Below are 27,614 nucleotides of genomic sequence, written 5' to 3'. Positions count from 1 at the left end.
GTGCTTGCTCTGTGCCCGGTGCCGTGCTGGGCGCTTTTTTACACGCGTGATGTCCAGAGGCATGTTGGACAACATAGCAGCTCCTGAGAGCCGTTAGTAAACTTGCAGAATTTTTGCAAGCATGCCGATGTCCTATTGCTAGCTTGAAATAGGCGGTGGTGGGAGTGTGTACACCACAAAAATTGGCAAGTGCAACTTTTTCCTTCAGAGACCAATTAACCAGCACATTGCCAGCGACACCATTCGGTCCTCACAGCGACCCTAAAAAGTGGGTTTTCATCATCGTTACTGTCCCATCGTTATGGTTTTATAGAAGAGGAACTGGCTTCCTGCAGGTAGAGGAAGTCCCCAGGGACACCAGGTTGGGAACAGCAACGAGCACTACAGGCTTCTCTTGCACCTGCTCCTGCTGCGTCACCAGCCAGGTCTCCCGGGCCACCAGGCAAGTCCAGGAGGAGCTGGGGGCGCACGGCGCAGCTCAGCCGGCACCGAAGTAGCCGAGAGAAGCAGGGTTGGAGCTGCTGACCGTGGACCCAGGACAGGCCTTCGAGAGAGGCTTCCTAGACCAGACCCTCGAAATCCGGCTTAGCTTTTCCATCTGCCTCGAAGAGGATGGATGGCAGCATCTGGGGGCCCTGGGACCCTGGGGGCGGGAAGATGAAGTGCTTTTTACCTGTTGGTAAAAGTAAAGCAGCGTGGTCCTGTCTTTCTTCAAGCTCTCCATGAAGTCTTCCGGCAAGTAGCGGATCTGAAGGTCGTACCTGCGGTAGGACATTCACACTCTCTGGGGACACCGGGAAGCTGGGATAGGAATCTAAGGGGGGAGTGGGACCCCCAAGGGCAGAAGCAACCCCTCCCCCAGCGTGCAAGGGGCTGCCGCGGGCTCCTGGCCATGCGTTCCGGATTCGTTTCTTTTTTATTTTTTTGAGACAAGAGTCTCGCTTTGTTGCCCAGACTAGAGTGAGTGCCGTGGCGTCAGCCTAGCTCACAGCAACCTCAATCTCCTGGGCTCAAGCTATCCTACTGCCTCAGTCTCCTGAGTAGCTGGGACTACAGGCATGTGCCACCATGCCCGGCTAATTTTTTCTATATATATTAGTTGGCCAATTAATTTCTATTTTTAGTAGAGACAGGGTCTTGCTCTTGCTCAGGCTGGTTTTGAACTCCTGACCTGGAGCAATCTGCCCGCCTCAGGCTCCCAGAGTGCTAGGATTACAGGCGTGAGCCACCTCGCCTGGCCAGGGATTCGTTTCTTTTTTCCTTCCTCTGCGGCTGGGCAGAGGACGGCAGACAGAGTGGCCAGCAGGGGGCGGTCACGGCTAGCCCTGACTGTCCATCTCTTCTGCTGCCTGGCCACTATCTGCCAGGTTCACTGGCTGTCCCTGGCCTAGGCTCTCCGTCCCCCTGCCCTTCCCATCCTCTTCCCGACAGCGCCAACAGCATCGCGTGCAGAGGTATTCCCAGATATCTGCCCCTGGCTGGGGCTGCGCTGAGAGCCCAGGTTAGACCTCGGAAAATACCCACATCGGCTGCTGCAGAACTAACCCTAGAATGCCACTCCGATTGTCCAGACGCTCTGAGGGATGACCTCCCAGCCCCACGTTCCTCTCGTCCCGTCCCAGAGCCCGGGACTCGCCTCCTACCTCCACTCGGCTTCCACGTGGAGACACTCATACTTGTCCTGCACCTCGCCCACCGTCATCTGCGGGTGCAGCCAGTGGATCTCGTCCGACTTCATGTGCTTCAGCCTCAGCCCGTAGCACTCGGCCAGCTGGATGTTGGGCCCGATGCGGCCGCTCAGCAGGATGGAGGTGATGATCTCCTGCGGGGAGGGCAGGAGGGACACGACTTAGCGGTGTCCCCCTCTGGTTTCCGTGAAACCAGTCCCTGGTGCCAAAAAGGCTGGGGACCGCTGATGTCGAATATGCTTTTCTGCGTCCATCTTTTCTCCTGCAGCACGTCTGAGACCATCACATTGTTGCATATATCAGACATTTGTTCCTTTGTACCGATGGGTAATATCCTACTTTGTAACTGAACCACCATGTGCGACACCTGGGCTATTCCTAATTTTCAGCTATTGTGAGTTAAACCTACGCACATCAATGCACAAGTATTTTTGTGCATGTATGTTGGCATTTCCTGTGGATGGACACCGAGGGGATAAATAAATGACTGGGTCAAAGGCACATAGATGCACGTTTGACTTTATAAGAAACTGCCAGATTGTTCTACTTTGTGTTTTCGCTGTGACATGAGACGTCTGTTGCAACACATCTTCACTAACATGTGGTGTCGTCAGTCTTTTTAATATTAGGCATTTCAGTGGGCGTGCACAGTAGTATCTCAACGTGCTGTTCAGTCTGTACCTCGCTGATGACTGATGACACTGAACACGTCTTCACGTGTGCATTGGCCATTCATGTGGCCACTTCCTTTGTGAAGTCGTCGTTCTAATCTCTTCTCCATTTTTTTTTTTCTGTTGTACTTTCGTTATGGAGTTGCAAGAGATTTTTATACATTCTAGATAAAAGTACTTTGGATGATATATTTTGCAACTATTTTCTCTAGGTCTGCAGTGTCCTTATTTTTCATTTCCTTATCAGTGTTTTTTGATAGAGTCTCATTCATCAAAAATTTTCTTTTAGGGCTGATGCTTTCTGCACCCTAAGACATCTTTGCCTGCCCTTCAGGTCACAAAGATATTCCATGTTTTCTCTCATAAGCTTCATAGTTTTAACTTTTATTTTTAGTTCTGTGATCCTTCTTAAATTAATTTTTGTGTATGCTACAAGGCAGAGGTCAAAATTCATTTTTTAAAATATAAATCTACAAAAGAAAAGAAAATATAGATCTATAGTTGTTCAGCATTGGTTATTGACATTCCTTTTCCAAATGAATTTTCTGTCTTTGTCAAAATCATGTTGCCATCTAAATTTAGATCTATTTCTGAACACTCATTTCTGTTCTCGATCTTTGTCTATACTGTGCCAATACCGCCCTGCCTGCATTTCTGTAGCTTTAGATGAGATCTTGAAGGTGAATAGGGTAGGTCATCTTCCATTTCCACCTCCAAGATTATTGGGATATTTCGGGCCTTTACATGTCCGTATAAATTTTAGAATCAATCTGTCACTCTCTGTGTTATGACTGTAATCATAATAAATTGATAGCTTTAAGGGGGGAGAATTGACATCTTAACAGCACTGATTTTTCCAATCCTTGAACATGGTATACCTCTGCATTTATTTAGATCTTCTTTCGTTTCTCCTATGTTTTATAGTTTTAATGTTTCATAGTTTCAACGTATAAGTTTTCAGATCTTTTGTTAAATTTATTCCTGAGTAGTTTGCGTATTCTGATGCATCTATAAGTTAATACTTTTTAAAATTAATTTTTTATTCTGGGGCTCATTCACTCTCTGATTTTCCACCAATCTTCTTGCCACTCTGCCAGCCCCTAGGTTCTAGCCTCAACCCCACAAGCCAGTAGAGCTGCCACACTCGCCCCTCTGGAGCCCCCTCCCAGATTGGAAAGTGCCCTCAGGCAAAACCCCTCAAACGTGCAAATCTCCTTCATTACAGCTCAGCTGCCAAAGAGATTTTCCTCTGGTTTCTGCTTGCTATGGGCACTCACCAGAGCCCTCAGAGAATTCACTTCTATATTGCATCCAGAGTTTTATCCCTGTTTTCTGCAAGATCAGTCCCACCAAGCTCTCCCACCATTTTTGAAATCTCTGTGCTATTTTATGAACCAATCCTTGTTCTCTGCAAATGGGAGAGGGTTGGAGAGCAGAGAGCTCCTTTCTAGTCTCAGACAGGCAGGACAGGAGTGTAAACCCTGGTGCTGGACTGCAGTAGCGCCCTATCTGCCCGCTGCCACCACCTAGCTGGGTGTCCTTGGACAACATATGAAAGCTCTTTGGATTCCATTTTCTCATCTAGAACATGGAGAAAATAACAGAACCTATTCGGAATGGTTCTGTGAGGATTTAAATTAATTAGATAAAACTTAGAACAGCACTTGGCTCAAGATAAACATTAAAAAAAAAAAACCAGAAGAAAACAAAACAACACAACACCGACCTTATTTTAACACAGCAATCTCTTGCAGAGGTTGTTGATTTGGGAAAACAAGACAAAATTCTGTTTTTTCCCTGAGGATTGGAATTGGAAGTATTGGTGGAACTCATGGCTTTAGAGATAGAAAGGGATAGAGTCAGAGAGAGAGAAAGAGAGAATATGAACTTTGTTCACTGATAGGGCTTAGGAGCAAGACACTCGGTGGCGACTGCAAACCAAGCACTAAGTTGCAGTTTGCAAACACTCTTCTCCACAAAAAGAAAAATCCAAGGCTCCTTGCCGAAATGGCTGATTCTAAAGTTGGGGCAAAAAAAAAAAAAAAAAAAAAAAAAAAAAAAGAGTACAAGATGAGAAGATGAGCCTGGAACATTATTTTGTGCCAGAAAAACAGGAAGTGTTTAGAGAACACTGGGGACACGAAACAACGCTACAGAATTAGCCTGAGGGACTCACATGGGCCAAATCTGGGACAACTTAAGCATTAGGATATGTGATGATAGGAATGGATTATACGCTGTCCAATAAAACAGAATCTAAGAGAGATAAATAAGTGGGGGAGAAGGGAACGTTCGTGCTTACGTAGAATGCCAACGGTGAGATGTAGAAGAAAGGATGGAAATAGAAAATTATCATTTGGCAACGAGCTCAGTGTTGGTTGACTCGGGCGGGAGTCATCCACGGATGGCAAAGCTGGAGGGTGAAGATTTGATGACGAGGAGGATATTGACATGGTCTCAGCGCACCCCCTCTCTGATGCTAATCTGATACAAAGGACAACTGGCAGACGCAAGTAACCAGATCACCAAAATTAACGTCCCCCGTGACAAAACAGGTAAACACAGCTGGCTTCCTGCCTCAGTGCACCCAGAAGAGCACAGCGTCATTTCTGAGATATGCCTGCCAAGATCCTGTGCCCCGAGTCTCGTCATGAGACCCAGAGTCCCAGGGTGAGGGTTCTCCTCCGAGACCTGTAGACTAGCAGGCTTGTGCTCTTTCAGACTGGGGGCCCCTTCCAGGTTGGACGAGACCAAAGGGGCAGGACAGAGAAATGCAACGTGCGCTCCTGGATCAGACAGGAAATCGCAGGCCCTGCAGGGACAGTTGGTGACATTTGGATGGAGTCTATGGTTTGGATGGTAGTGTTAGAACAACGCAGACTTCCTGATTTAGCTGAACGCAGTGTGGTTCTGCAGCAGAATGTCCTTGTTTGGGAGAAACGAAGCCTGGAGCACTTTGGTGATAAGGCAGCATTGCCCCAACCCGCTCTCACATAGCTCAGAAAAAGAGCCGCGATAACGGGCACGCTTGTGTGTGCGTGTCTGGTTGTGAAGAGATACAGCTAGTAATATAGCCAGTGATACATTCCAACAACAGGGGAATCTGGGAGAAGTCAATGCAGGAGTCCTTAGCATTATGGGGTTTTTTCTCCCCCTTTGACTTTTTGATAAGTTTGAAATAATTTCAAAATAAAAAGAGAGAAGAGACTCCGGTGAGGAGATTCCCAGCCACGTGAGAGGTGAAGGCTCCAACTCAGGCAGACGGATGAGATTTGTGCTGTCCCCCACCCACAGTCTCTGCGAGGGGCCAGGCAGAATCCAGACCTTTCTTTTGCGGTTGGTCGAACTCTCCAGGGCTCAGCTTGAGCAAATATTTCTCCAGATTTTCTTTCTAAGAAGCAACCAATTTTGGTAGTATATGTGGTGGGGGAAGGTTAATTCTAGGTTCTTGGGGTGGAAATTCTCATTAAGAGACTTTTCACCCAACAGGTTTTCATAGGAAGGTAGGTTTCAGCGTTAGGGAAGAAAGAATGTGGGAGTTTTTTTCTAAGCATGAAATGCACTATTCAGAAGGCTGCCTGGCGCGGGGCAGATTCTTAGGAGCAGAGCAGGGCATTCTTTCCTGAGGGGTAACCTCCAGCTCCCGGGGACAGCTTTATCAGATGACATTTCCACTCACCGCCAAAGTCACCAGTGCTGGTATCTGATGTTATGTCATACGAATTTGGTGGGTCTTTGTCCTTGGTTCCGGGGCGGGAGCCTCTAGACCCCTGGAATTTCCCAAGGGATGGGATTGCCTTTGTAGTTCCTGGTGGGTTGCTTGGACCACACCTGAATCCGTGCTAAGGAGGCGACTCATGGAGGGTCCCTGATAGTCTCGGGATGGGGCTGGCCATGCAGGAAAGACCAACCAGGTGATTAAGGGTCGAGCTTTGATCCACATGATATCAGCCCAACCTCCAGGGAAGGGAGGGGAGCTGGAGCTGGAGTCCAATCAATGATTCAGTCAATCAATCAATCCATCAGTCATGCCTACATAATATACCCCAATAAACTGGACACTGAAGCTCAAGTGAGCTTCCTGGTTGGTGACACCTCCTGAGGACAGGGAAGCTCATGTTTGGGATCTCTCAGACCTCATCCTGTATATTTCTTCATTTGGCTGGTTCTAATTTATATCCTTTACGATAAAACTGTAATGGTACGTGTGGCACTTTTCCCGAGTTCTGCAAGTTGTTCTAGCACATTATTGAACCTAAGGGGATAGTGGAAACCCCCAAATTTGCAGGCAGTTGGTCAGAAGTCTAGGTGGCCTGGGGACCCTGGAGCTTGCAACTGGGGTCTGAGCAGACGGGGTCTGAGTCTGTGCTAACTCCAGAATTGCACAGTGTCAGGATGGCATTGCAAAGGGTGCCAATCCTCCCAGCACACCTGGGGGAAACAAGGCTGATGACCACAAGCGACACAGAAAGGGCACTAACTTTGGAGTCACACAAACTAGGGTGTGAATGCAACTCTGACACGTACTGCCAGCAGGATGACAAGTTCCCCGGGCCACAGTCCCCTCCCTGCAGTCCTCCAGCCTCATCATGTCAAGGTTTCTTCATTCAAACCATCAGCAACCGAAGCTACACACTCACTGTGCAAAGCACGCTTAGTGCACACACACAGGGCCCTTGTCTCAAGTTGCTTATAGACGGGAGGAAAATCATGGCTTGAATTTAAAGGGGGTCCCAGAGTGCGATAAAAGAAAGGTGAGCGTCGAGGTTTGAAATCTCCCCTATTTTTGGGCGAGCCCCGCCTTCCTTGCTCTGCGCCCCCCTGATATTCCCTAAGCTTCTCAGGCAAACGGTGCCAGCAAGACCAGCGCTCCACCCACAGCTCCTGAATTGCCATTGGTGAGTCAATATTTCTTTCTCTATTAATAAATCGCTTTTCAAAAATGACAGTGTAAGATGCTTATCTACTCACTCAATTATCATAGGTAACATGATTGAAAAAGACTGTCTTGATTTTATCGGGTTGTTATTTAGATAAGCCTGGGCTGCTTTCTTGCCAGGAAGACCTTAACTTCCTCCCGGTCAGGCACTGAAATGCAGGCTCCGGGCAGCCTGGAGGTGAAAAGCCTTCGGCGGGGGGCCTGCCTGCAAACATTAAGATGTCCATGGCTTTTCTTCCTGCTTGCATAGCACCAATTTCTTTGCTTTTTCAAACAGTGTGAAGACCCCAAACTGCCTTTCCTCCATCCCTTATTCTCTGTCCTTTCCTGTTCTAGGTCAGAAACAAAGAAGGAACAAACAAGGACGGATTGGCTTGTCCCTGGGCTCAGGATAAGGTACTTTCAAAAGCAAAGTGGTCATTTGAGCAACTGATGATTCAGTTCACTTTCCCTGTCCTTTTCCCAGTAGTTGTCACGTCTTGTAACTTCTTCAGTGATCTCTATAGTCTAACTATTTTCCGGGCTCACCTATTTTTTAATAAAGCAACTAATCTTTTTTTTTTTTTTGAGCTTATTAGATGTATTTCGTGTTTGAGCTTATTAGATGTATTTCGTGTTAGTGCCTGGGTCTTTGGAAACAAGGTGACAGTGCAGTCCCCCACCATCCTCCACGCAATTGCCTTCACCTGAAGTGGCCCTTGCCTGAGGTCACATCCCCCACTGTGGGTTCACCACATCCAGTGATCGTGCAATGGAAGGTTAAAAAGGTTATAAAGTCCTCGTCCTTTCGTCCCAATTTGGGACAGCTCTACCTGGCTGTCACAGCTCCAGAGCTCCACGTGGAATGGGCTGAGGCCTTTGCTGTAGCTGCATCACAGCTCAACTCCCCCCGCCCCCCATCCTGCATTCTTCCCTCCCTGCAGGCGTGTGAGATGAGTGCTCTCACCAACACGCTTCCTCCATGCCCGGCTCCTCCCCAGGAGCCCAACCTGAGACCCTGGCCTGCAAATTGCTTCCCAAGTTCAAGTCAATTCACCTTCCTTACTCTGCACTCTATGAAGACAAAATGTTCCTTTAAAAAAAAAAATATTGAATTTAAAAGTTTAATAAGTAAAGTACCCTTAAGCCTTTGTTCAAAAAAGTCCTGCTTAACTTTTATTTAAAAAGGGGTCGCTCTGAGATTGAGGACAAAGTCAAAGCAGGTGGCTTTGGCGAAAACCCTCATTCTTTCCTCATTTTCTATATGAGAGGGTAGGACTCAAACTCCTTAGCGCAAGGCATGAAAAGCCCTTTGGGAGTTTTCCCCACATGTTCTTTCCAGTCCTACCCCACTGTCTGCGCCCACAATGTGCCATGTGCCCACCTCCCAAGTCGCTCTCTTTCTGCCCCAGCACAGCTTGCTCTTGCATTTCCCTGCACCCAGCACGTTCTATTTTTCCTGCCTGGGGGCCCTAGCTCCCCTCTCCCTCCTGTCCTCTCCTCCTGGTGAGATCCCAGTTACCCTTCATGGCCCAGCCAGCACTACGACAGCCTATGGGAAGCCGTCCCTGACTCCCTGTGACACGGTTTTTGTTCTCTCCCTTGCGTTCCCAAGAACTTTGCACATAGGTCTAGTAGGATAACATTGTGGGTTGAATGGTTCCCCCTTCAAAAGATATGGAGTCCTAACCTAATCTCTATCTCTAGCTTGAGACCTTCTAGGGTCTTTGCAGACTAACAAGTTAAACTGAGGTCATTCGGGTGGGCTGTAATCTAAGATGACTTTCAAAAGCAAAGTTGGTCATTTGAGCAACTAATGATTCAGTTCACTTTCCCTGTCCTTTTCCCAGTAGTTGTCACGTCTTGTAACTTCTTCAGTGATCTCTATAGTCTAACTATTTTCCGGGCTCACCTATTTTTTAATAAAGCAACTAATCTTTTTTTTTTTTGAGTTTATTAGATGTATTGTAAAAAGATTGTAAAAAGAGGGAAATCTGGACACAGGGAGACACGCACGCAGGGAGAAGATCTGAGTGCTGCATCTGCAAGCCAAGGAACCCCAAAGACTGTTGGCAAATAGCCACAAGCCAGGAAAAGGCAAGGCAGGGGTGCCCTACAGGTTTCCGAGGGAGCACACCCTGATCTTGCATCTGCAGCCTCCAGAATCGCGAGAGGATACGTCTCTGTTGTTTCAAGCCACCCTATTTGTGGTGCTGGGTTTTAGCAGCCCTAGCAAACTGAAATAGATGTCTACCAGCTAGAATTGTATCAACTCTTTGTGTCTGACCTTGGACTAGACCAGGGGTCCTCAAACTTTTGAAACAGGGGGCCAGTTCACTGTCCCTTAGACCCGTTGGAGGGCCGTTGGAGAGTGCGGCGCACATTCCACACATGCGCACTGTGGGCCCGGGACGAGTCGGCTGCTAAGCAGGACAGGCAGCGGCGGCAAAAACACCCTGTGGGCCGGATAAATGTCCTAGGTGGGCCGCATGTGGCCCGTGGGCTGTACTTTGAGGAGCCCTGGACTAGACAGACATGGACAGTCGTTTTAGTTCTAACTGGGAAATGGTTGTGAAAACTTTAAGAAATTTTGCTATCCTGACAGTGATCCCCCCTATGAAATCTCCCCTACCCCAAAGAGATGACTGTAAAAATTTAAGTCCATTTCCAGTTATTTTCAGATGACAGACTAATATACATATATTTTGAAGTGGGACACTGTACTGAGACCGGCTTCAAGGTAAAAGCAACCGGGCGGCTTTCCGTGGGTTACAGATGTGTGAAGCGCTGAGCACAGGGCTCGGCCCAGAGCAGGTGCTTGGTAAGTGGCACTGCTGTGACGGGCAGGCAGAGGGGGCAGGGACAAGCGTGACTCGAGGCCCAAGTCAACCTGCGGAGGTGATTAATTAACCCAGGAGTCTGTGATTAAGACATAGGATGTGTAGGCCGGGCGCGGTGGCTCACGCCTGCAATCCTAGCTCTCTGGGAGGCCGAGGCGGGCGGATTGCTCAAGGTCAGGAGTTCAAAACCAGCCTGAGCAAGAGCGAGACCCCGTCTCTACTATAAATAGAAAGAAATTAATTGGCCAACTAATATATAGAGAAAAAATTAGCCGGGCATGGTGGTGCATGCCTGTAGTCCCAGCTACTCGGGAGGCTGAGGCAGGAGGATCGCTTGAGCCCAGGAGTTTGAGGTTGCTGTGAGCTAGGCTGACTCCACGGCACTCACTCTAGCCTGGGCAACAAAGCGAGACTCTGTCTCAAAAAAAAAAAAAAAAAAGACATAGGATGTGAGCCTGAGCTAGAGTCCGGGGTCCTTGGGCCAGAGCCTACTCGGACTCCCCTGCCTGGGTGGGAAGAGGCACCTCGGGAGACCACCCTACGGGAACAGTGGCCGAGGGAATGGGAGGGGGAGCCATGCATGGGCAGTTGGAGAAGGAGACCTGAGGCTGTTTGCAAGCTAAGCAGGCAGGTGAAGGACAATAATGAGCTTTGGGGGAGGACCAGGCCACAAACCACTGCAAGAAATAATGAGGAGAAAAACAACTTCCTTCTGCCTGGAGCAAGAGTCAGGAAGGGTTTTTATGGTCCCAGGGCAGAAGTCTCTCCGGCAGGCCCCTCCCCTCCCTTCTGCTGTCCAGGTAGACAGAGGGTAGAGCTACCAGAAAATACAAAAAAAAAAAGGTCAAAAAGGTAACCAGAGGTCTTCTCTTTAATTGATTCAAGCAGAACATAAGAAATGTCTTTGAAAACTAAAAATATTCTGTTAAAAATGAGACTGTTCCATCAAAAATTCTGATTTACTAATAAAACCACAAGAAAGGGCTCTGGACGCCAAGCTGAGATGTAGGAGAAATGCAGAACAAGAAAGAGCGCTCAGGAAAGTACCAGGTGGATTTCATGTATTTCTTCCCCAAAGTCCCTCCACTAAAGTGTCCTTTAACCCACTGACTGCCACGTGAGTTGTATTTAACTCAGGCTGGATTTGAGCCCGGGACCACGTGAAGCAAAACCCTTCGGGTGGGTCATGAAAATCTTACTTGTTGATATTCTTATCGTTACAATGAATATCGACAATTTAATTCTAAAAACGTGGATTGTGTGGCATATAATGCATGCACAGAAAACAATAAAAAATAATAAATTAGGCCTGGTGCGGTGGCTCATGCCTGTAATCCTAGCACTCTGGGAGGCCGAGGCGGGCAGATCGCTCCAGGTCAGGAGTTCAAAACCAGCCTGAGCAAGAGCGAGACCCTGTCTCTACTAAAAATAGAAAGAAATTAGATGGACAACTAAAAATATATAGAAAAATTAGCCGGGCATGGTGGCGCATGCCTGTAGTCCCAGCTACTTGGGAGGCTGAGGCGGAAGGATCGCTTGAGCCCAGGAGTTTGAGGTTGCCGTGAGCTAGGCACTCACTGACGATACGGCACTCACTCTAGCCTGGGCAACAGAGTGAGACTCTGACTCAAAAAAAATAAAAAATAAAATAAAATAATAATAAATTACAAAGGACAGTTTTGTTGCTCCAGGGAAAAAAAATTTTTTTTCTAGTGTGGCAGTCGGTGTGTTAAAGCAATGACTTTACGGTTCTTTTGGGCAACAGGTATAGTTCTTTATAGCTCTATCTGCCTCAGGGCGGGAGGGGTGCATGACATGAACTTGATTTCTCACCTGGGGGGACGGGTTCAGGCCAGTGGCTTCACTGTAATCCTCCATAAATTGCATCAGTGAGTATCAACAGGGCAGGGGAATTCCTCATCGTGTGGGACTGTTCACCTGTGCCACAGCCCACTGCATGCCGTGCCCCATGCCCCAATCATGGTGGCTAAGTTGACAGTATGCCAACCAGAAAAAGCCTCTAGACATGTCCCCAACTCCGCCTTCCAGGAGGTGCGGAATGGTCCCCAGGGAAAACTGCCGACTGATACATTTGGTGCCTATTTTCTTCTGCATACACCAAAACGATGGCATGATAAAGCCTTTTAACGGCCACCCACCTGCGGGTCAGGGTGGGCGTGCAAATGCGTGCAAAGTGTTCACACTCACCTCTGTACACCTGTGTACACGGGTCTGTGTGCGCCTGAATCGGGGCCAGTGACAGACACGGGGATCCTAAGTGGTGGCTGCAGTGGGTGGAACGGTGGTCCCCAAAATAGATGTCTGCGTCCTAATCCCCAGAATGTGCGAGTGTGACCTCATTTGGTAACAAAGTGCCATTGCAGATGTAAGTTAAAGGGCCAAGATGGGATCATTCTCGACTGTCTGGGTGGCCTTTGAATCTTTATAAAAGTCGCACAGAATCTCTTTCTCTTCAACAAGGCGACGGAGCTGACGCAGAGATGCAGATCTTTGTGAAGACCCTGACCAGGAAGACCATCACCCTTGAGGCTGAGCCCAGAGACACCAGCCAGAATGTCAAAGCCAAAATCCAAGACAAGGAGGGCATCCCACCTGACCCGAAGCGTCTGATTTTGCGGGCAAACAGCTGGAGGATGGCCGCACTCTTTCTGATTACAACATTCAGAAAGGGTCCCCCCCCGCACCTGGTGCTTCATCTGCGAGGCGGCATCACTGAGCCTTCCCTCCGCCAGCTTGCCCAGAAATGCAACTGCGACAAGGTGATCTGCAGCAAATGTTATGCTGCCTGCACCCCGGTGCTGTCAACTGCCGTAAGAAGAAGTGGGGCCACGCCAACAACCTGCGCCCCAAGAAGAAGGTCAAATAAGGCCCCTCCACGGGCTCCTCCTCCTTTCCCCACAGGGCAGCCTCCTGCCCAAGCCCCGTGGCCCTGGGGCCTCAATAACGTTTCCCTTTCGTTGACTGAAAAAAGAAAAGGCGCACAGAAGAGAGACGCACAGATAGAAGACGAGGCAGAGGTTGGAATGATGCAGCCACGGCCACCCGAAGCCACCAGAAACTATAAGAGGCCAAGAAGTCTCCTCCCCTTGACCCCTCCAGAGGGACCCTGGCCCTGCCGACACCTTGACTTGGGACTTCTGGTGTCCAGAGCCGTGAGGGAATCATTTCTGTTGTTTCACGCCACCACGTTTGTGACAACACATAACTGGCAACAACAGGAAACCAACGTAATGGCTACACTCATTCTGGGCTCTTGACACACTTAGGGCACAATTCTAAAACAGTGAGGGAAGAACAAAATAACGAAAGTTAGCATAACTTAGCACTCCGAAAGCATTCGTTTTGGGGTGATAAAAGTCTCTAACAGGGACAGTCAGCAATGCAACCACCAGGTTAAAAATAGACATCGAAGCCCAGACACCTGACTACCAAGTTGCGGACATAACGAGCCTCAGCCTGCGGCTGAACAGAGAGCCGCGATTGAGCGCCGCATGTTTGCCTTGTGCTCGCCTCTGTAGGTGTCTGTGTGGGTGGGCTGGCCGGGTGGGCTGGCCCGGAGCACACACAGGAAGTGGGGAGGGGAGGCTTCAGAGCATGCACCTTGTCTTATACCACCGTGAGCATCTCTGTGGCGTTAGTCTGTGGTTTCCTGGCTGAGCTCTTTCGCCTCATGGTTTCAAGGACTGTTCTCAAGCACGGGACAGCAGGCTGGCGCCCCTCCACCTACTCTCTCCAGAGGAACCTTTCCTTTCAAAATGGCAACCTGCCAGGGCAGGTAACCTCTCCCTCCCTTCCTCTTGCAACCCCCACCTTGAAGTCTTGCCCAAAGATTGCTCCTCTAACCACGGGCAGCCGCTGGCCCCGTGTCTCTGTCAGCTCAGGCTGCTGTGACGAATTGAACAACAGACGTTCATTCCTCATAGTTCTGGAGTCTGGGAAGTCCAAGATCAAGGTGCAGTAGACTCGGCTCCTCTTCCTGGCTGACAGGGGGCGGACGCCTTCTCCCTGTGTCTTCCCAGGGCTGAGAGAGAGGGCGAGCACAGTCTGGTCTCTCTGCCTCTTCTGATAAGGACACTAATCCCATTGGGGGGGTCCACCCTCATCGCCTTGTCTAGACTCAGTTACCTCCCAAAGCACCTGCCTCCGAATGCCATCATGTTGTAGGGCTTCAATATATGAATTTGGGAGTGGGGTCAGGGTGGGGACACAAACATTCATTCTGTTTGTATTCATTTATTTTTTAATTGAGGAAATTAGAATGTCACAACCATTTGGTCTGTAACACCCTGCGTCTGGCGAAGTAACAGATTTAAACTCAAAAGTTAACGGGGCCGAGTGTCTGACAGGTACAGGGGAGCCCGGGGTGGGGGCAAGGGGTGACAAAGTCCGAAATCTGCCTCTGGGGCATTTTCCGGAAGGGGCTGTGCGGCACAGAGAGGAGGGTGGCGAGGACGAGCAGGGGCAGAGCAGGCTGCACCTGGGAACTGGATGGGTCCCCTCACGTGCCAGGCAAGCAACACCCCAGGGCCACCCGCAAGCTGGAGACCCGGCCGTGGGTGGAGGGACGCGTCTGGACCATCGAGAAGGGCACAGGGCTGCCTCAGTCTCTGTCCCCCACCCCGGGATGTAAATGCGGATTCTGAGCAGGCTGATGCTTCAGGACAAAACAAGGATGAATCTTGAACATGGTCTACGGCCTGGTAGAGACCGGCCGAGGGACAGGGTTTCGGATGTGGGGCCCCCTGGCATCTCTGCACCACACCACATCCCAGACCAATGCCCCCTTTTCTTTCTTTCTTTTTTTGAGACATAGTCTGGCTCTGTTGCCCAAGCCAGAGTGCTGTGGCATCAGCCTAGCTCACAGCAACCTCAAACTCCTGGGCTCAAGTGATCCTCCTGCCTCAGCCTCCTGAATAGCTGGGACTACAGGCATGCGCCACCATGCCCGGCTAGTTTTTTCTATATATTTTTAGTTGTCCAGCTAATTTGTTTCTATTTTTTTAGTAGAGACGGGGTCTCACTTTTGCTCAGGCTTGGTCTCGAACTCCTGACCTTGAGTGATCCTCCTGCCTCGGCCTCCCAGAGTGCTAGGATTACAGGCGTGAGCCACTGCGCCCGGCAAATGCCCCCTTTTCTGCTTAATGCCATCCTGGGTGAGAAACAGACGGCCCGACGAGGGACAGAGACGGGCACGGGCAGAGGGAGGGAGCTCCGGGGGCCGCCGGGCAGTGCGCCAGGCAGGGACCATGTCATTTATCCCCTGAATCACGATCCTTTCGAGACTGGCAGGGGCCACTGCTGAGAGTTACCCCTGGACAATGTGCGCAGACTGGGACGGAGACGAAGCAGGACGCATGGTTTGGTAGGGAAAGACTGGAGAGGGAGAGAGAGGAAAGGAAGAGCAACGAGCATCAGAGAGGCGCCCGTGTGGGCACGCCTGGGTGCTGCTATGACAGCTGTTTTCCAAGTGTCGCCTTAACCCCTTTCCCAGGCAAGCAAATTAGCACGTTAGAGAAAAACATAACGATATCAGCCTCTGCCTGTTACAGAGATTCAGAGCTCCCCAACAAACACAACTGCTCCCCGAGAATATCAAACAACAGAGAAACAGAAACTCGGGAAGAGTGAAATCCGCTTCTCAGTGGGCACGTGGCTCGATTCTCTTCCACACCTGCCCCGTTTCTCTTTGCTCCCAGGCACAAGGGCCAGGCTTACTGCATAGCTCCTCACCGCACGGAGTCGTCATCGTGGGGCATCTCACGGGCACAGGGGGAAGTTGAGCACGAAGACAAAAACGTGAAATTGGCAGGTGTGCACGGACTACCTCTGCGTTGGCCACACACAGCCGCACGGACAGAGCCAGGGCGGTTCTCGATCACGTCCGCTGGATCAGACACAGCTACGCGGGGGTGTCGGAATTCAGGAGTGTGCTTGTGGTAGGATGTGTGCTTGGCAGATCTGAAAGGGCTGGCAGCATTCTGAGTACTTGGAGGATGGGGAAAGAAGACACGGCGCTGGAAGTACAAACATCCATCCAAGGGCGAAGCCAAGCCGGGGGAGGAGAGTGTGAGAAGAGGTCAGGACGCAGAGGGAGGGAGGGGACGTGCCAGGAGAGTCTCGGCTGGGGAAGCGGGGCCTGGATCCCAACCACTGGGCACCCCCGACACCGTGCACTGCACAGCAAAGCTGGTGCTCGGCATTAGAACCAAGTCCTTCTGCTTGATGTGCTTTCACGGGGCCTGCTTCTTCCTGTCGGAGCACGTGCCTGAGTCTATAAGCTTTACGAGTTAGTGTGCGTCAACGTCAGGCTCGCTCTTGACTGGGAAGCCCGGTGAAAGCAGGAAGGGCACCTGTGTTTTGGGGTGCGCTGATATCCCAGGTCAGAGCAAGCATGCTGCCAGGCACACGGGGTGCCCCATGAACATTTATGGAAGGGGTGATGGAATTATTCCAGACTCTTTCCCAAACCATCTCATCCACAGCCATGGCGTCTGCCACCACCTAGAGACTGACCACGCTCCGATGTCTCTGTCCAGCCTGGTCCTCTCCCCCAGAGTCCCGTGTCCGACAGTCTACTCGGCCTTTCCACGTGAAACGTTAAAGCATCTCAGTGCCACTTGGCAGGTGCAAAACTGAATGTGTGAATGCCCCACTCCCCAGCAAGCTTCCCTGCCAGTGCTTTTCACTTTAAGGAATGGGGCCCTGTCCACCTGAACCACAGCTGTCAGCCTTGACACCTCCCTCTTCCTCATTCCTGCGTCTCCTGTCCCGCACCAGGGTCTTCTATTCCCATCTCCGAAATTCTCGGGACTACAGTCCCTTCTCTGCGTTGACCACAGTGGTTAAGAGAGCAGGTTCTGGGGGCGGGGTGCTTAGTTTTAAAAACAGGTTCCACCACTTACTGGCAATTTGCTTAAGTCCTCTGTATTTAATTTCCTTATATATGAATGAGATAATAATAGTACTGGCTTCATGTGGTTCTTTGGGGAAGTCAATAAGATAATGCATATAATGTGCTTTCAGTGTGCTGGCTGTTGTCACCACCACCACCACCACCACCACCACCATCATCATCACTACTGCCACCACCACCACCACCATCATCATCACTACTGCCACCACCACCACTATCATCATCACTACTGCCAGCATCATCACCATCATCATCACCTCCACCACCATCATCACCTCCACCACCATCATCATCATCACCACCACCATCATCATCTCCACCATCCTCACCACCACCATCATCACCACCACCATCACCACCACCAGCATCATCCTCACCACCACCATCACCACCACCACCATCACCATCATTTCCACCACCACTATCACCACCATCACCATCATTTCCACCACTACTATCACCACCACCAGCATCATCACCACCACCACCACCATCACCACCACCAGCATCACCATCACCACCACCACCATCACCACCACCAGCATCACCATCACCACCACCACCAGCATCACCATCATCATTTCCACCACCACTATGACCACCATCATCATCACCACCATCATCGTCTCCATGGCTACAATCCTAATTTAAGCTACTGCCATCTTTCATCTGGATCCCTGCAATAGCCATGTAACATCTCCCCACATCCATTCTTGCCTTCTTCCAGTCTACTTTCCATCATGAAACCCAAGTGACCTTTAAAAAGTACACCCTCATGTCACTCATAGGTTTAAATTATACCACTGGCATCCCATAAGAGATGGAGGAAAAATCCAAAATAATGAACACGATCTAAATAGCCAACCTTAAGCAACTCTTAGCTTCATACCACTACGTGCCTCTCCACTGCAGGACCTTCATAGATGCTGTTCCCTCTGCAGGGAACACTGTTCCTCTTGCCTTCTCCTCTTCCCTTCATGGTCAAAACCTCTCCGATATGTCAGTTACACTCACTGTTTCCACCCTCCACCCACTGCACAACAGCTTCTGTTCCATCTCCCCACTGCAGCAGCCCGGCAGAGGGTTATCCATGGCACCTGATGCTACAGCCATGAACCTATTTCTAGCCTTATCTGATCTGACCTTTCTGAGTGTCTGACACTGCTAACCAGTCTTTCCTTAAAGCTCTTTCTGCCTTTGTCTCCTCTGACTCTGTTCTTTTGGTTCTCTTCCTCTTTCTTTGACTACTAATTCTTCTTTTTTCTTCATTTCCTGCTTTCTCTATCAGCCCTTTAGAAGTTGATTTCCCCAAGTTTCCTAATCAGAACTCCTTCCCTCTTGCCCTACTCACCCTCCGTGGGGGATCCCACCCGTTTGCATGGCATCCATTGCATAACGACCCCCAAATCCTTGTCCAGAGATCCTTCCTCCCTCCTGAGCTGCAGACCCACGTCGCTCCCTGGGGGTGTTTCATAAACACCTCAAACATAGCATGTGTACAGCTGAAATCTCAGAACACCCTCCCTTTCTCTGTTGGGATCTCACTGAATAGTACCAGGACTCATTTAGTCGCCCAGGCAAAAGCTTGAGTCATCCTGTCTCCTTCCTTTCTTTCTCTCCTTACATCTAGTTAATCATCAAATTCTGTTGACTCTGACGCACTCAGCCCTGTTGACTTATCTCTGTTTCTAATGCCACTCCCTGAGTGCAGGTCCTCATCATCTTCCTCCCACGCTACGGCCACAGCTTCCTAACCCATCTTCCACTCACTAGTCTTCAATCCTTGCACTGCTATCAGATTTTAAGGGGAAAAGTTCCCTAAATGATTTCCCGGAGAACTAGTGGTCCAACTTTTAAAGGAAGGGTTTCCTTAGGCAAATAAGAAACGGCTTGCTTAAGAAAATACCACCGCTGTGGCCCTTACTGATTCACCGGCCTATTTAAGGTTCTGAGAAGTCTTGCTGCATAAGTACCTGCTCGGAATTGTTCAATCATGCATTTCCCAAACTTCTTTGACTACAAAATCCCTTCTCTAGGGCACACTTTTTTTTTTTTTTAACATCTTGCAGAACACTATGTGCTGTTTTAAAACAGGAATATAATCATCTTAATTATCTGTTTGAAAATAAGATAGGTGGATACACATGAAAAGAAGACAATTTGAACTTGATTCTTTGGGCAGTTAGAGACCCGTGGCTATTCTTAAGCAGGGTAATGACCTAGTCCTCACCAAGTCAATAGCTTCCAGTCATTGAGGCCCTACTGTGCACTGGGTGCTGCTCATGTACCATCTCTAATCTTTACAAGGCTACAGGTGGGCATGATGCCCGGGTGAGGAGACCGAAGCCCAGATCGGTGCAGCATTAGGTGCAAGGCCACACAGCCAACAAGGGTGGAGCAGCATTTGGCTGGAAGTCTGGGTGGCTTTAAAGCCACAGCTGTTTCTAATAAGCAGGTGACATTTTGCCTGCAGGAGACATTAAAAGCAAGAAAACCCAGAGGATCTGGATGTAAATTCCTAGAAGAAAGTCCCTTCCTTCTTCTCTTCTCTACCCCACTCCACAGCCCCAAGGTGACATCGCCAGTATGAGCAGCCCTGTTCTTCTTAAGCCCAGGCCTTGTAGCCCCTTCTGTTGGCCTGTTCCCCCACAGACGCTCAGCAGGACCACACAACTCCAGGATTCCCTCTCCCCTGCCTAGAAACTATGCATTGTTCCCTAGTGTCTGCCCAGCTCCAAATTTCTCAGCCCGATCTTCCAAGCCTTCCATTATCTGCCATCAACTTTCCTTTTTGATCTTGACTTTAGATGTTTTTCTAAATATCATCCTTGCTCCAGTCAAACCAAACGACTCATTGTTAAGCAGCTTCCCTGCATCTGTGCATGCTGTTCCCTTTTCTTGGAAAGCCTCTTCCTGTCCACAGCGTTGCTGCTTTCAATACTACCCCTCCTTCAGGGCCCTTTGCATTGCGATTTCCGTGTGGAGCAGACCCTAACCTGAACCAACCACATGCTCTCTGTTTTTCAGCACAAAAGGGGCAATGTGGCGCCCCCCAAACCTGGAAATCAGGTTAACTTCTGAAAACAAAACTAGTAAAACTCACAGTGGATGGCATCAGCTGTTTGCAAATATGATACACCCAAAGGAAGACACGAGAAGTGGGTAGTTAGGAAGATGCAAAAACACCCTCCTGGAAGGAGGTGGCCAGAGGACACAGCCACACGCAGGACACAGTGGTGCCTTCATATCAGAAACCAGAGATGAGCAAACACAGCCCTAATCAAATCAGCTGCAGGAAGCAGGGAGGTCAATGGAGCCAAGACGGTGACCTGATGGGTGACATCCGCGCTGCCAGTGGAAGCACAGCGTGTACTATAGCAGGCAGATGGCAGCCGGGACACAGCGGCACCCATCAAAGGAGACGGCCACTGAATTTGGGGACGCTGGCTTTTAGGACACAGGAAGGGTTTGGCCATGAGATGGAGATAGCTCATCCGGCATCCTCATACCTGGTCAGTTTCCCCCAAAGCCCCTGCTTCCTTTGCTCAAATTACAATCCCAGTAAGCAGCCTTCTGAGAGCCAGTCTGGCTGTGGCTTACATCGCTGCACATGGATCCTCCAGGCAGAGGAAAGATATGTCCTCGATGTGTCTACACAGGATGCTGGGAAGGGTTACGAGATAACAGGTATAGAGAGAATGACCCAGGCTCCATCTGGTCATCGTTCAATAAATGTGGGTGATTAAAATCAGTCAGCATGTTGGAATCCTGCTTTTGATGACAATTTTATATGCATTCCGCTAAGCTGAACCGGCTTCCTGGTGTCCAGGTGCCCTGATGAAGGGGGGCACCTGGACCTGCAAAACCGATTCCGTGACCCTGGGTGAGATGAGCCGACTGAGCTGTGGCCTCAGGTGTGGCCTGGCCACTGCCACCCTCCCCTGGCTCAGGGCATTTCTAGCTCATTCCCAACCTCCAAATGCTCCACCAGCTCCCTCCTGTAAATGCCCAGCATGCAGGTCTCACATGGGTTTTGTTCTATTTTTAGTGCAATTGTTTGGTTTGCCTCTTATTCCAATCCCATCAGAGTGAAAGCTCTTTGAGGGTGGGAGCTTTTAAGTCCCTTACAGACCTTGAAATGCCATAAATACTTAAATAGAAATGCATTGGCTCAAAGACCAAACAAGTGAGCTGGGGCTCAAACACTTGCCCCCCAGGCTCCTGGCGGAGCGGGGGCGGCATCTGGAGAGGAGGCCTGATGCTGCCACTGAGCATGTCTCTCCAATGTCCCCTGAGCATGTCCCCGATGTTACCCAGCGGCCGATGTGGGAGGAGCCGCTAGGCTGACCAGAGCTGCTCAGCTGCTCGGGAAGGAGAGGGAGGGACAGAGACGCGGATGGAGCAGACGCCCCTCACCTACCCGGATCTCCGTGTGCACCGTGCATTTGACCAGTTTGAAGTTCTTCCCGGGGTTGAAGCTGTTGCTGTAGAAGCAGATCTTGAGGATGCGCACGTCTTCCTTTTCCACGTCCACCGGTACCACCACCATGGGCTCCGGGGGGCCTTCGGGCCGGCGTAACGTGCCCACCTTTACTCGGCTCAGGGGCTCGGACACCCCAGACATCCTCTCAGACAGCAGCTAGGGCCGGCACATCGCAGTCCTGCAGAGACAGCAAAGGGTCAGCCCTGAAGGGGACCTACGGCACCCACCGAGCTCTGGGACTGACGCAGACGATAGATTCTCCCGTTCCCCAAAACCCCTCTTAACGGCATCTGGCTGTCTTGACCGGACATGTGGCAGCAGGAAGCAGCAGGTTGCAGAACAGCCAGGTATCGAATCCAGACTTCGTGTGAGCTCTCTCTTGGGGAAGCCCCCTCTCCCCGTCACAGTGCTCCCCAACACCGGTGCCCGGGCAAGGGGCCCCCACTTAACAAAAGCAGCTGTGAGAGGAGGCGGCCACAGCACGGTTCCAGGCATAGCTGAGCAGAAGTGCAAAGAGCAAGACAGAGAAAATAGCAGGAAATGGGGACAAAGGGGAAAAAGCAGAGAAGAAACAGAACTGGAGAAGGGACGGCCCCAGGGAACCGGAAGAGAGTAAGCAGAAAAGGGCCCAGGTGGAGGGTCAGGCTGTCAGCTGAGGGCTTTGTCTGTCCCCCACCCCCACCCCCAGCTGCCAGCCAGAGCTGTCAGGGCAGGAGGCCTCAGTCCGATCACAGACAGTGTCGCTCATCACGCTCCGGAGAATTCAGGAGGAGCAGAGCACTGTCCCAGGAGCCCAGTATATAAGGTGATTCTGCAGGGAGGGAGGGAGGGGGCTGGACTCCTAGACGGCCCAGCCCAGCTCTGATGACAGCCCGCTTTGGCACAGAGGCAGCCTACGGGAATCCTACAGTTCACCTTGAATCCCAGCGAAACTGCTCTTGGCCTCTAGATCCAACACAGGGTTTACCTCCCACTGACCTCAAGTGGGAGGTAAACCTACAAGTGTCCCAAGGAAACAATGGAAGTTCCAGCTCTAGACTGGTGCTGTCAACCTGGGCTCCCCATCAGAATCACCTGGGGAGCTTTAGGAAACACACTCCCAGCCTCACCCTCAGAGAGTGCCACTGGACAGGTCTGTGCTGAGGCCTGGGCGCGGATATGTATGTTTCCTGGGACTCTTCTAATCCTTGGCCTGGGTTGGAAACTACTGTTCTAGAATGAGCTTGAGTCTCATCTTTCTTAGAGAGAAGTATCCCCTTTCCAACATGCCTGTGGCCCCCAGGCATGCCTGTGGCCCCCTATCTGTAGGAGCTAATTTGCAGGCGAGGGCCCTCATGATACAAAACAGGTGTCTGGAGAGGAAGGAAGTAGAGTGGCACACAGTGTCTGTCCCCAAGGGCTAGATCCTACCTGCAAAGGACCGAATATTTGTGTCCCTCCCAAATTCATACGTTGAAATCCTAAGCCCCAAGGTGATGGTATTAGGAGGTGGGGCCACTGGAAGGCGAGCAGGTCACAAGGGTGGAGCCCTCACGGGTGGGATTAGTGCCCTCTGATAAGGGACTCACGAGAGCGCTGTCACACTCTTCCTGGCACGTGAGGACACGGTGAGCAATCAGCCACCCGAGACCCTAAAGAGGGCCCTCGCCAGCCCCCAACCATGCCAGCACCCTGATCTGGGACTTCTGAGATCTCGCAGTCTCCAGAACTATAAGAAATAGAGTTTTATTGTTTATGAGCCACCCAAGGCACTGCGTTATGGCAGCCTGAGCCAGGACAGAACCCTGAACTCAGGCACTGCCTGTGGAGTTCAAAGGAGCCGCCTCCCCCAGGCCACCTGGAACCCGGGCACTGGCCATGTGGTCACGTCACGCTGGTGGGAGTGTGGACTCCGGCCTGGAAGGAAGGACATTGGACTCACACCTGCAGTTTATGCCACAAGGCTCCCAGGCACCCACAGTGAAGGGGATTAGGGTGCAGTCTGCAGCTCTGGGGATACCAGGAGGTGTCCCCCAACCCAGGGCAGCACTGTCGCCCAAAGGGTGCTGGCCCCAGGGTGTGCATGTGAGACACCCAGAGATCCCTGAAATGCCCTGGGAAGGGCTCGAGAGGGAATCGGTAAGCAGGAATGACACATCAGTGAAATTCAAGACATCTGCTGGTGAGACCGGGGGAAAGTGCCTTTCCACACATTGTGTGTGTCGCTGGCTGAACAGGAGAGAGAGGGGAGAAGCCTTTCCCCAAAGGCAGATGTAGGAGCAGGGACCGAGCAGGTGGGGAGAGGCCTGCACTGAGAACAGAGGCCAGGGCACAGCCTGGCAGGGGCGGGAACCTTCACGGGGCTTCTGAATCCATCCTGCTGCAGTCGACGGCGCGATAAAACGTGGTGCCTTTGAACTTGAGGAGTCAAGAAGACAGAGAAACTATGACAAGGATGTAGAGCAACAGGACCTCATCCCCTGCTGCTGGGCATGCAAGATGGCGCGGCTACTTTGGAAGACAGTCCGGTGGTTTCTTACAAAGCCAAGCACACTCTCGCCGGACGAACCAGCCATCGTGCCCATGGCCATTTACTCAAAGGAGTCGAAAACTTATGTCCATTCGAAACCTGCAGCTTTACCCATCACTGCCACAACATGGCGGCGACCAGGATGCCCTTCAGCAGGTGAAGGGATAAATAAATGAACTGTGGCACCTCCCAGGCAATGGAACATTATTCAGCACTAAAAAGAAGAGGACGAACCAGCCACGAAAGGACGCGGAGGAACCTTGAATGCATGTTACTACTGAGCCACTCTGGACTCCAGCTACATGACATTGTAGAAAAGACAACACAACAGAGACAGTAAAAAGATCGGTGGTTGCCAGAGGCTAGGAGGGCGGGCGGGAAGAGTGGTGGGCACGGAGGATTTTTAGGAGAGTGACACTGCCTCGTGGGTGGGACACCGTGACGGTGCACGCACGCCACAGTGCCTTTGCCAGAACTCAGAAAGCACGACACCAAGAGTGATCCCTGCTGTGGCCGCCGGCGATAAGGACGTGTCAAGGTAGCTCCATGGGTGGGCGAGAATACGCCGCCACTCGGCAGGGGTGCTGGTGGCGGGGGAGGCTGTGCCGCAGTGTGGGCAGGGGCAGACAGGGACCCGCTGTCCTCTCCACTCCATGCCATTATGAACCTAAAACTGCCCTAAAAAATAAAGTCTATTAAGAAATAAAAGGTGACAGTGTGAAACCACAACACGATGGCTGCCCCACTCCCAGGCCTGACTGGGCGGAGTCCAGCCCGCCCGGAGCAGCCCCACCCTGGCCTCGGCCAAAGGAGAGACTCGTGCCCCAGTGCGGCCCGCCCAGACCGACGTGCCAGCCGTCCCCGGCGCTGGCAGGACCTGGTTTCTGATCCTCGTCAGAGTCCACTCGTCCACGGTGGTGGCCAGTGCGGCTCGGGTAGAAATGTTACAGCAAAGTCACATCGACCCCCTTCGGCCCGACGCAAGTCCCTCGGTTCTGGCCTTGGCCCTTTGCAGCCGTCACCTCTGATGTGGATATTTGTTCCCAAAATAATTACAACTGGAAAAGACTCGCCAGTGCTTTGCACAGCAGTAGTGGGAGGTGGGCAGGGATGGCGATGCCCATTTTACAGATGGGAAAACTGGGCGCGGTGAACACCTTTTGGTCAAGGATCCGTGCCTGTCTGCCTAGCAAACTTGCATCCCAAGGCAAGTTTGACTCCAAGACCACAATTTTCCCAATTTCCCCAGCCGCCTTGGAATAAGGTGGTGTCTGGTATCTCTCCAACAGTGACACAGACTCCATGGAGGAACAAACATGTCGACCCGGCAGTGAACGTCCCCAGCCCGAGAGGAATCCTGAGCCCCTCCTGGCTTAGAGAGCGTCACCCTTCCTGTGCCTGGAAGGACCTGAAACTAGAACATCGCTGAGGCCAAAAGGCCCAGGCCAGGCCGGGCATGGTGGCTCACGCCTGTAATCCTAGCACTCTGGGAGGCCTAGGCATGCGGATTGCTCGAGATCGGGAGTTCGAAACCAGCCTGAGCAAGAGCAAGACCCCGTCTCTACTATAAATAGAAAGAAATTAATTGGCCAACTAATATATAGAGAAAAAAATTAGCCGGGCATGGTGGCACATGCCTGTAGTCCCAGCTACTTGGGAGGCTGAGGCAGGAGGATTGCTTGAGCTCAGGAGTCTGAGGTTGCTGTGAGCTAGGCTGACGCCATGGCACTCACTCTAGCCTGGGCAACAAAGCGAGACTCTGTCTCAAAAAAAAAAAAAAAGGCCCAGGCCAGAGAGGGTGCTCACATCTCTCCTGACAGGTGGCAACTTCTTCCAGGGCACCCGGAACTCCTGTCTAGACATGCAGATCTGCAATGAGCGCTCCAGACTCTCTGACGAGGGGTAACTGGAGGGTGCTGGGGAAGGCAGGCCTCCGCCAGCCGCCTGCAGAGTTTGCGAGAACATTCTCCGCAGGAGCGCCATCTTCCCTCACGCTCCCTCTGCCGGTGTTCCGGGCCCCGCTCGTTAAACCTCACACGCACATGTAACTTAACCTTCCCCGGCCTCATTTTCCTCACCTATAAAATGGGCTCACGCTGCCTACCCTGTTTTCCCGACAGAAGGGTTACAAGGATTCTGAAGTGAGACAATTTAAGTGAAAGTTTACCATGAGCAATAAGGCAGGGTGCATGTGGAAGGCTCTCTCATCGTGGTTATTACTTGCCTATTTTGCAAAATCTCCCATCTGACTACCCGTGTTCCCCATATCTTGTTCCTCCTGCCAGTAGCTCTCCAGAAAAAAAAATAAAGTTCTGATTTGCAGCATTTGCCAATTTCTGTGGTGTAAATATTCTGAACCAGGCTGATTTCCAGGTGCCGACGTATGTCACTGAAGGCTGAGTTTGGACGAGATGAGAACGATCTGCTGACTCAGCTGCCCTTCCTGACGACAGAACTTGCCCATTCCTCCAGATTTTGCCTGATTATCTGAATTTCTCAGCAGTAGCCTGTCACTGATCTTTGATGATCACAAAATCCTCAGACACTCAACTTGTGAGCCGAAAGCCCCGGCCCTTTCTCCAGACCGCCTTCCTGGCTCTCCGAACCCTGGCGACTGCTCCTCCCTGCATCCTGGTCTGCCCCAGACCCTCAAGGAGACTACCTCCCATGGCACCAGCAAAAGCCCTGGCTCCGAGCCACCCTGGGCTCCCGCCTGCCTCCCGGCCCTCAGATCTGCCAAAGTCAAAGAAAAACAAACACAAGGAAACGGTCTCAAATTAAAACAGGAAAAGTTTTGATTGGCTATAAGAACTTCTTGGCCAAAACTTGCAAAGGCTACTAGAGGAGGCCGGACAATCTCTGAGTCCCTGAGGTCTGCAGGAAGAAAATAAACTACGTTCTTCCTGACTGGCAAGACATTTACCTGCCTGAAGGAGGGGGAACCGAGGCAGAATTCAAGTCCCTTTCAGATGCCCCAGGTTTGAACTATACATAGAGCTGCACTCCTGGCACGGGGAAGACGTGAGGGTGACCAGGATCCACATCCTGGGAAAGCACAATTCTTCCCCCGGGAGATGTTGTAGGGTCCTGTTACATTTACCGTGTTCAATAAGCCTGGCCCCTTGGAGAAACGCACACACAAGAGGGGACTTTGAGAGTCCTGAGGGTGACACGTGTTGTCTGGAGGATTGAAAGTTCTGCCCTTGATTTGGGGGAGTGCAGAAGGGAGGACCGCGAGTCAGAGAGGTGGCGTGATGTCGTGGAGAAGGCACACACGTTTGACGCACTGGAACCCAGGTTTAGACCCATGTCCCCAGGGTTGCCATTCTGTACCAGTGGGGCGTTTCTCGCAATGTGCTTTGGAGGGAGCTACACTGTGGCTCCAAGGCTCAGCCGTGTGCCTGTTGTGTGACCTCTGTAGGCCTCAGTTTCCTCTCTTGGGATGTGAAGCTAATGTTACTCATCCTGCAGAACTTTCTGGAGAATCAGAGGTTACTTCAGTCAACTCCCTGGCACATGCATTTTTTTTTTTTTAATGCCTGTGATTTGGCAGAAGAAAGAATTAGAAACC

General features: G+C 51.0%; 1 protein-coding gene and 1 pseudogene across 2 annotated transcripts in view; one reads left to right on the top strand and one right to left on the bottom strand.

Moving 5' to 3' along the window:
• The window catches only part of PTK2B (protein tyrosine kinase 2 beta), a 109,167-nt gene that overhangs the window by 29,855 nt on the left and 51,698 nt on the right, over positions 1 to 27,614 (bottom strand). For both annotated transcript variants that reach the window (XM_012775366.2, XM_012775371.3), the window contains exons 2-4: positions 21,472 to 21,712; positions 1,644 to 1,822; positions 674 to 761 (exon numbers count right to left, since the gene is read on the bottom strand). In XM_012775366.2, coding sequence (XP_012630820.2) covers positions 674 to 761; positions 1,644 to 1,822; positions 21,472 to 21,675 — 471 coding nt within the window. In that variant the 5' untranslated portion in view covers positions 21,676 to 21,712. The remainder of the gene's footprint in view (positions 1 to 673; positions 762 to 1,643; positions 1,823 to 21,471; positions 21,713 to 27,614) is intronic.
• LOC142864145 (ubiquitin-ribosomal protein eL40 fusion protein pseudogene) lies at positions 12,595 to 13,004 on the top strand (annotated as a pseudogene).

This window comes from Microcebus murinus, chromosome 24, assembly GCF_040939455.1.
Source record: "Microcebus murinus isolate Inina chromosome 24, M.murinus_Inina_mat1.0, whole genome shotgun sequence".
NCBI classification, from domain to species: Eukaryota; Metazoa; Chordata; class Mammalia; order Primates; family Cheirogaleidae; genus Microcebus; species Microcebus murinus.
The sequence above is the reverse complement of the archived record's forward strand: the minus strand, read 5'-3'. Positions and strand labels throughout refer to the sequence as shown.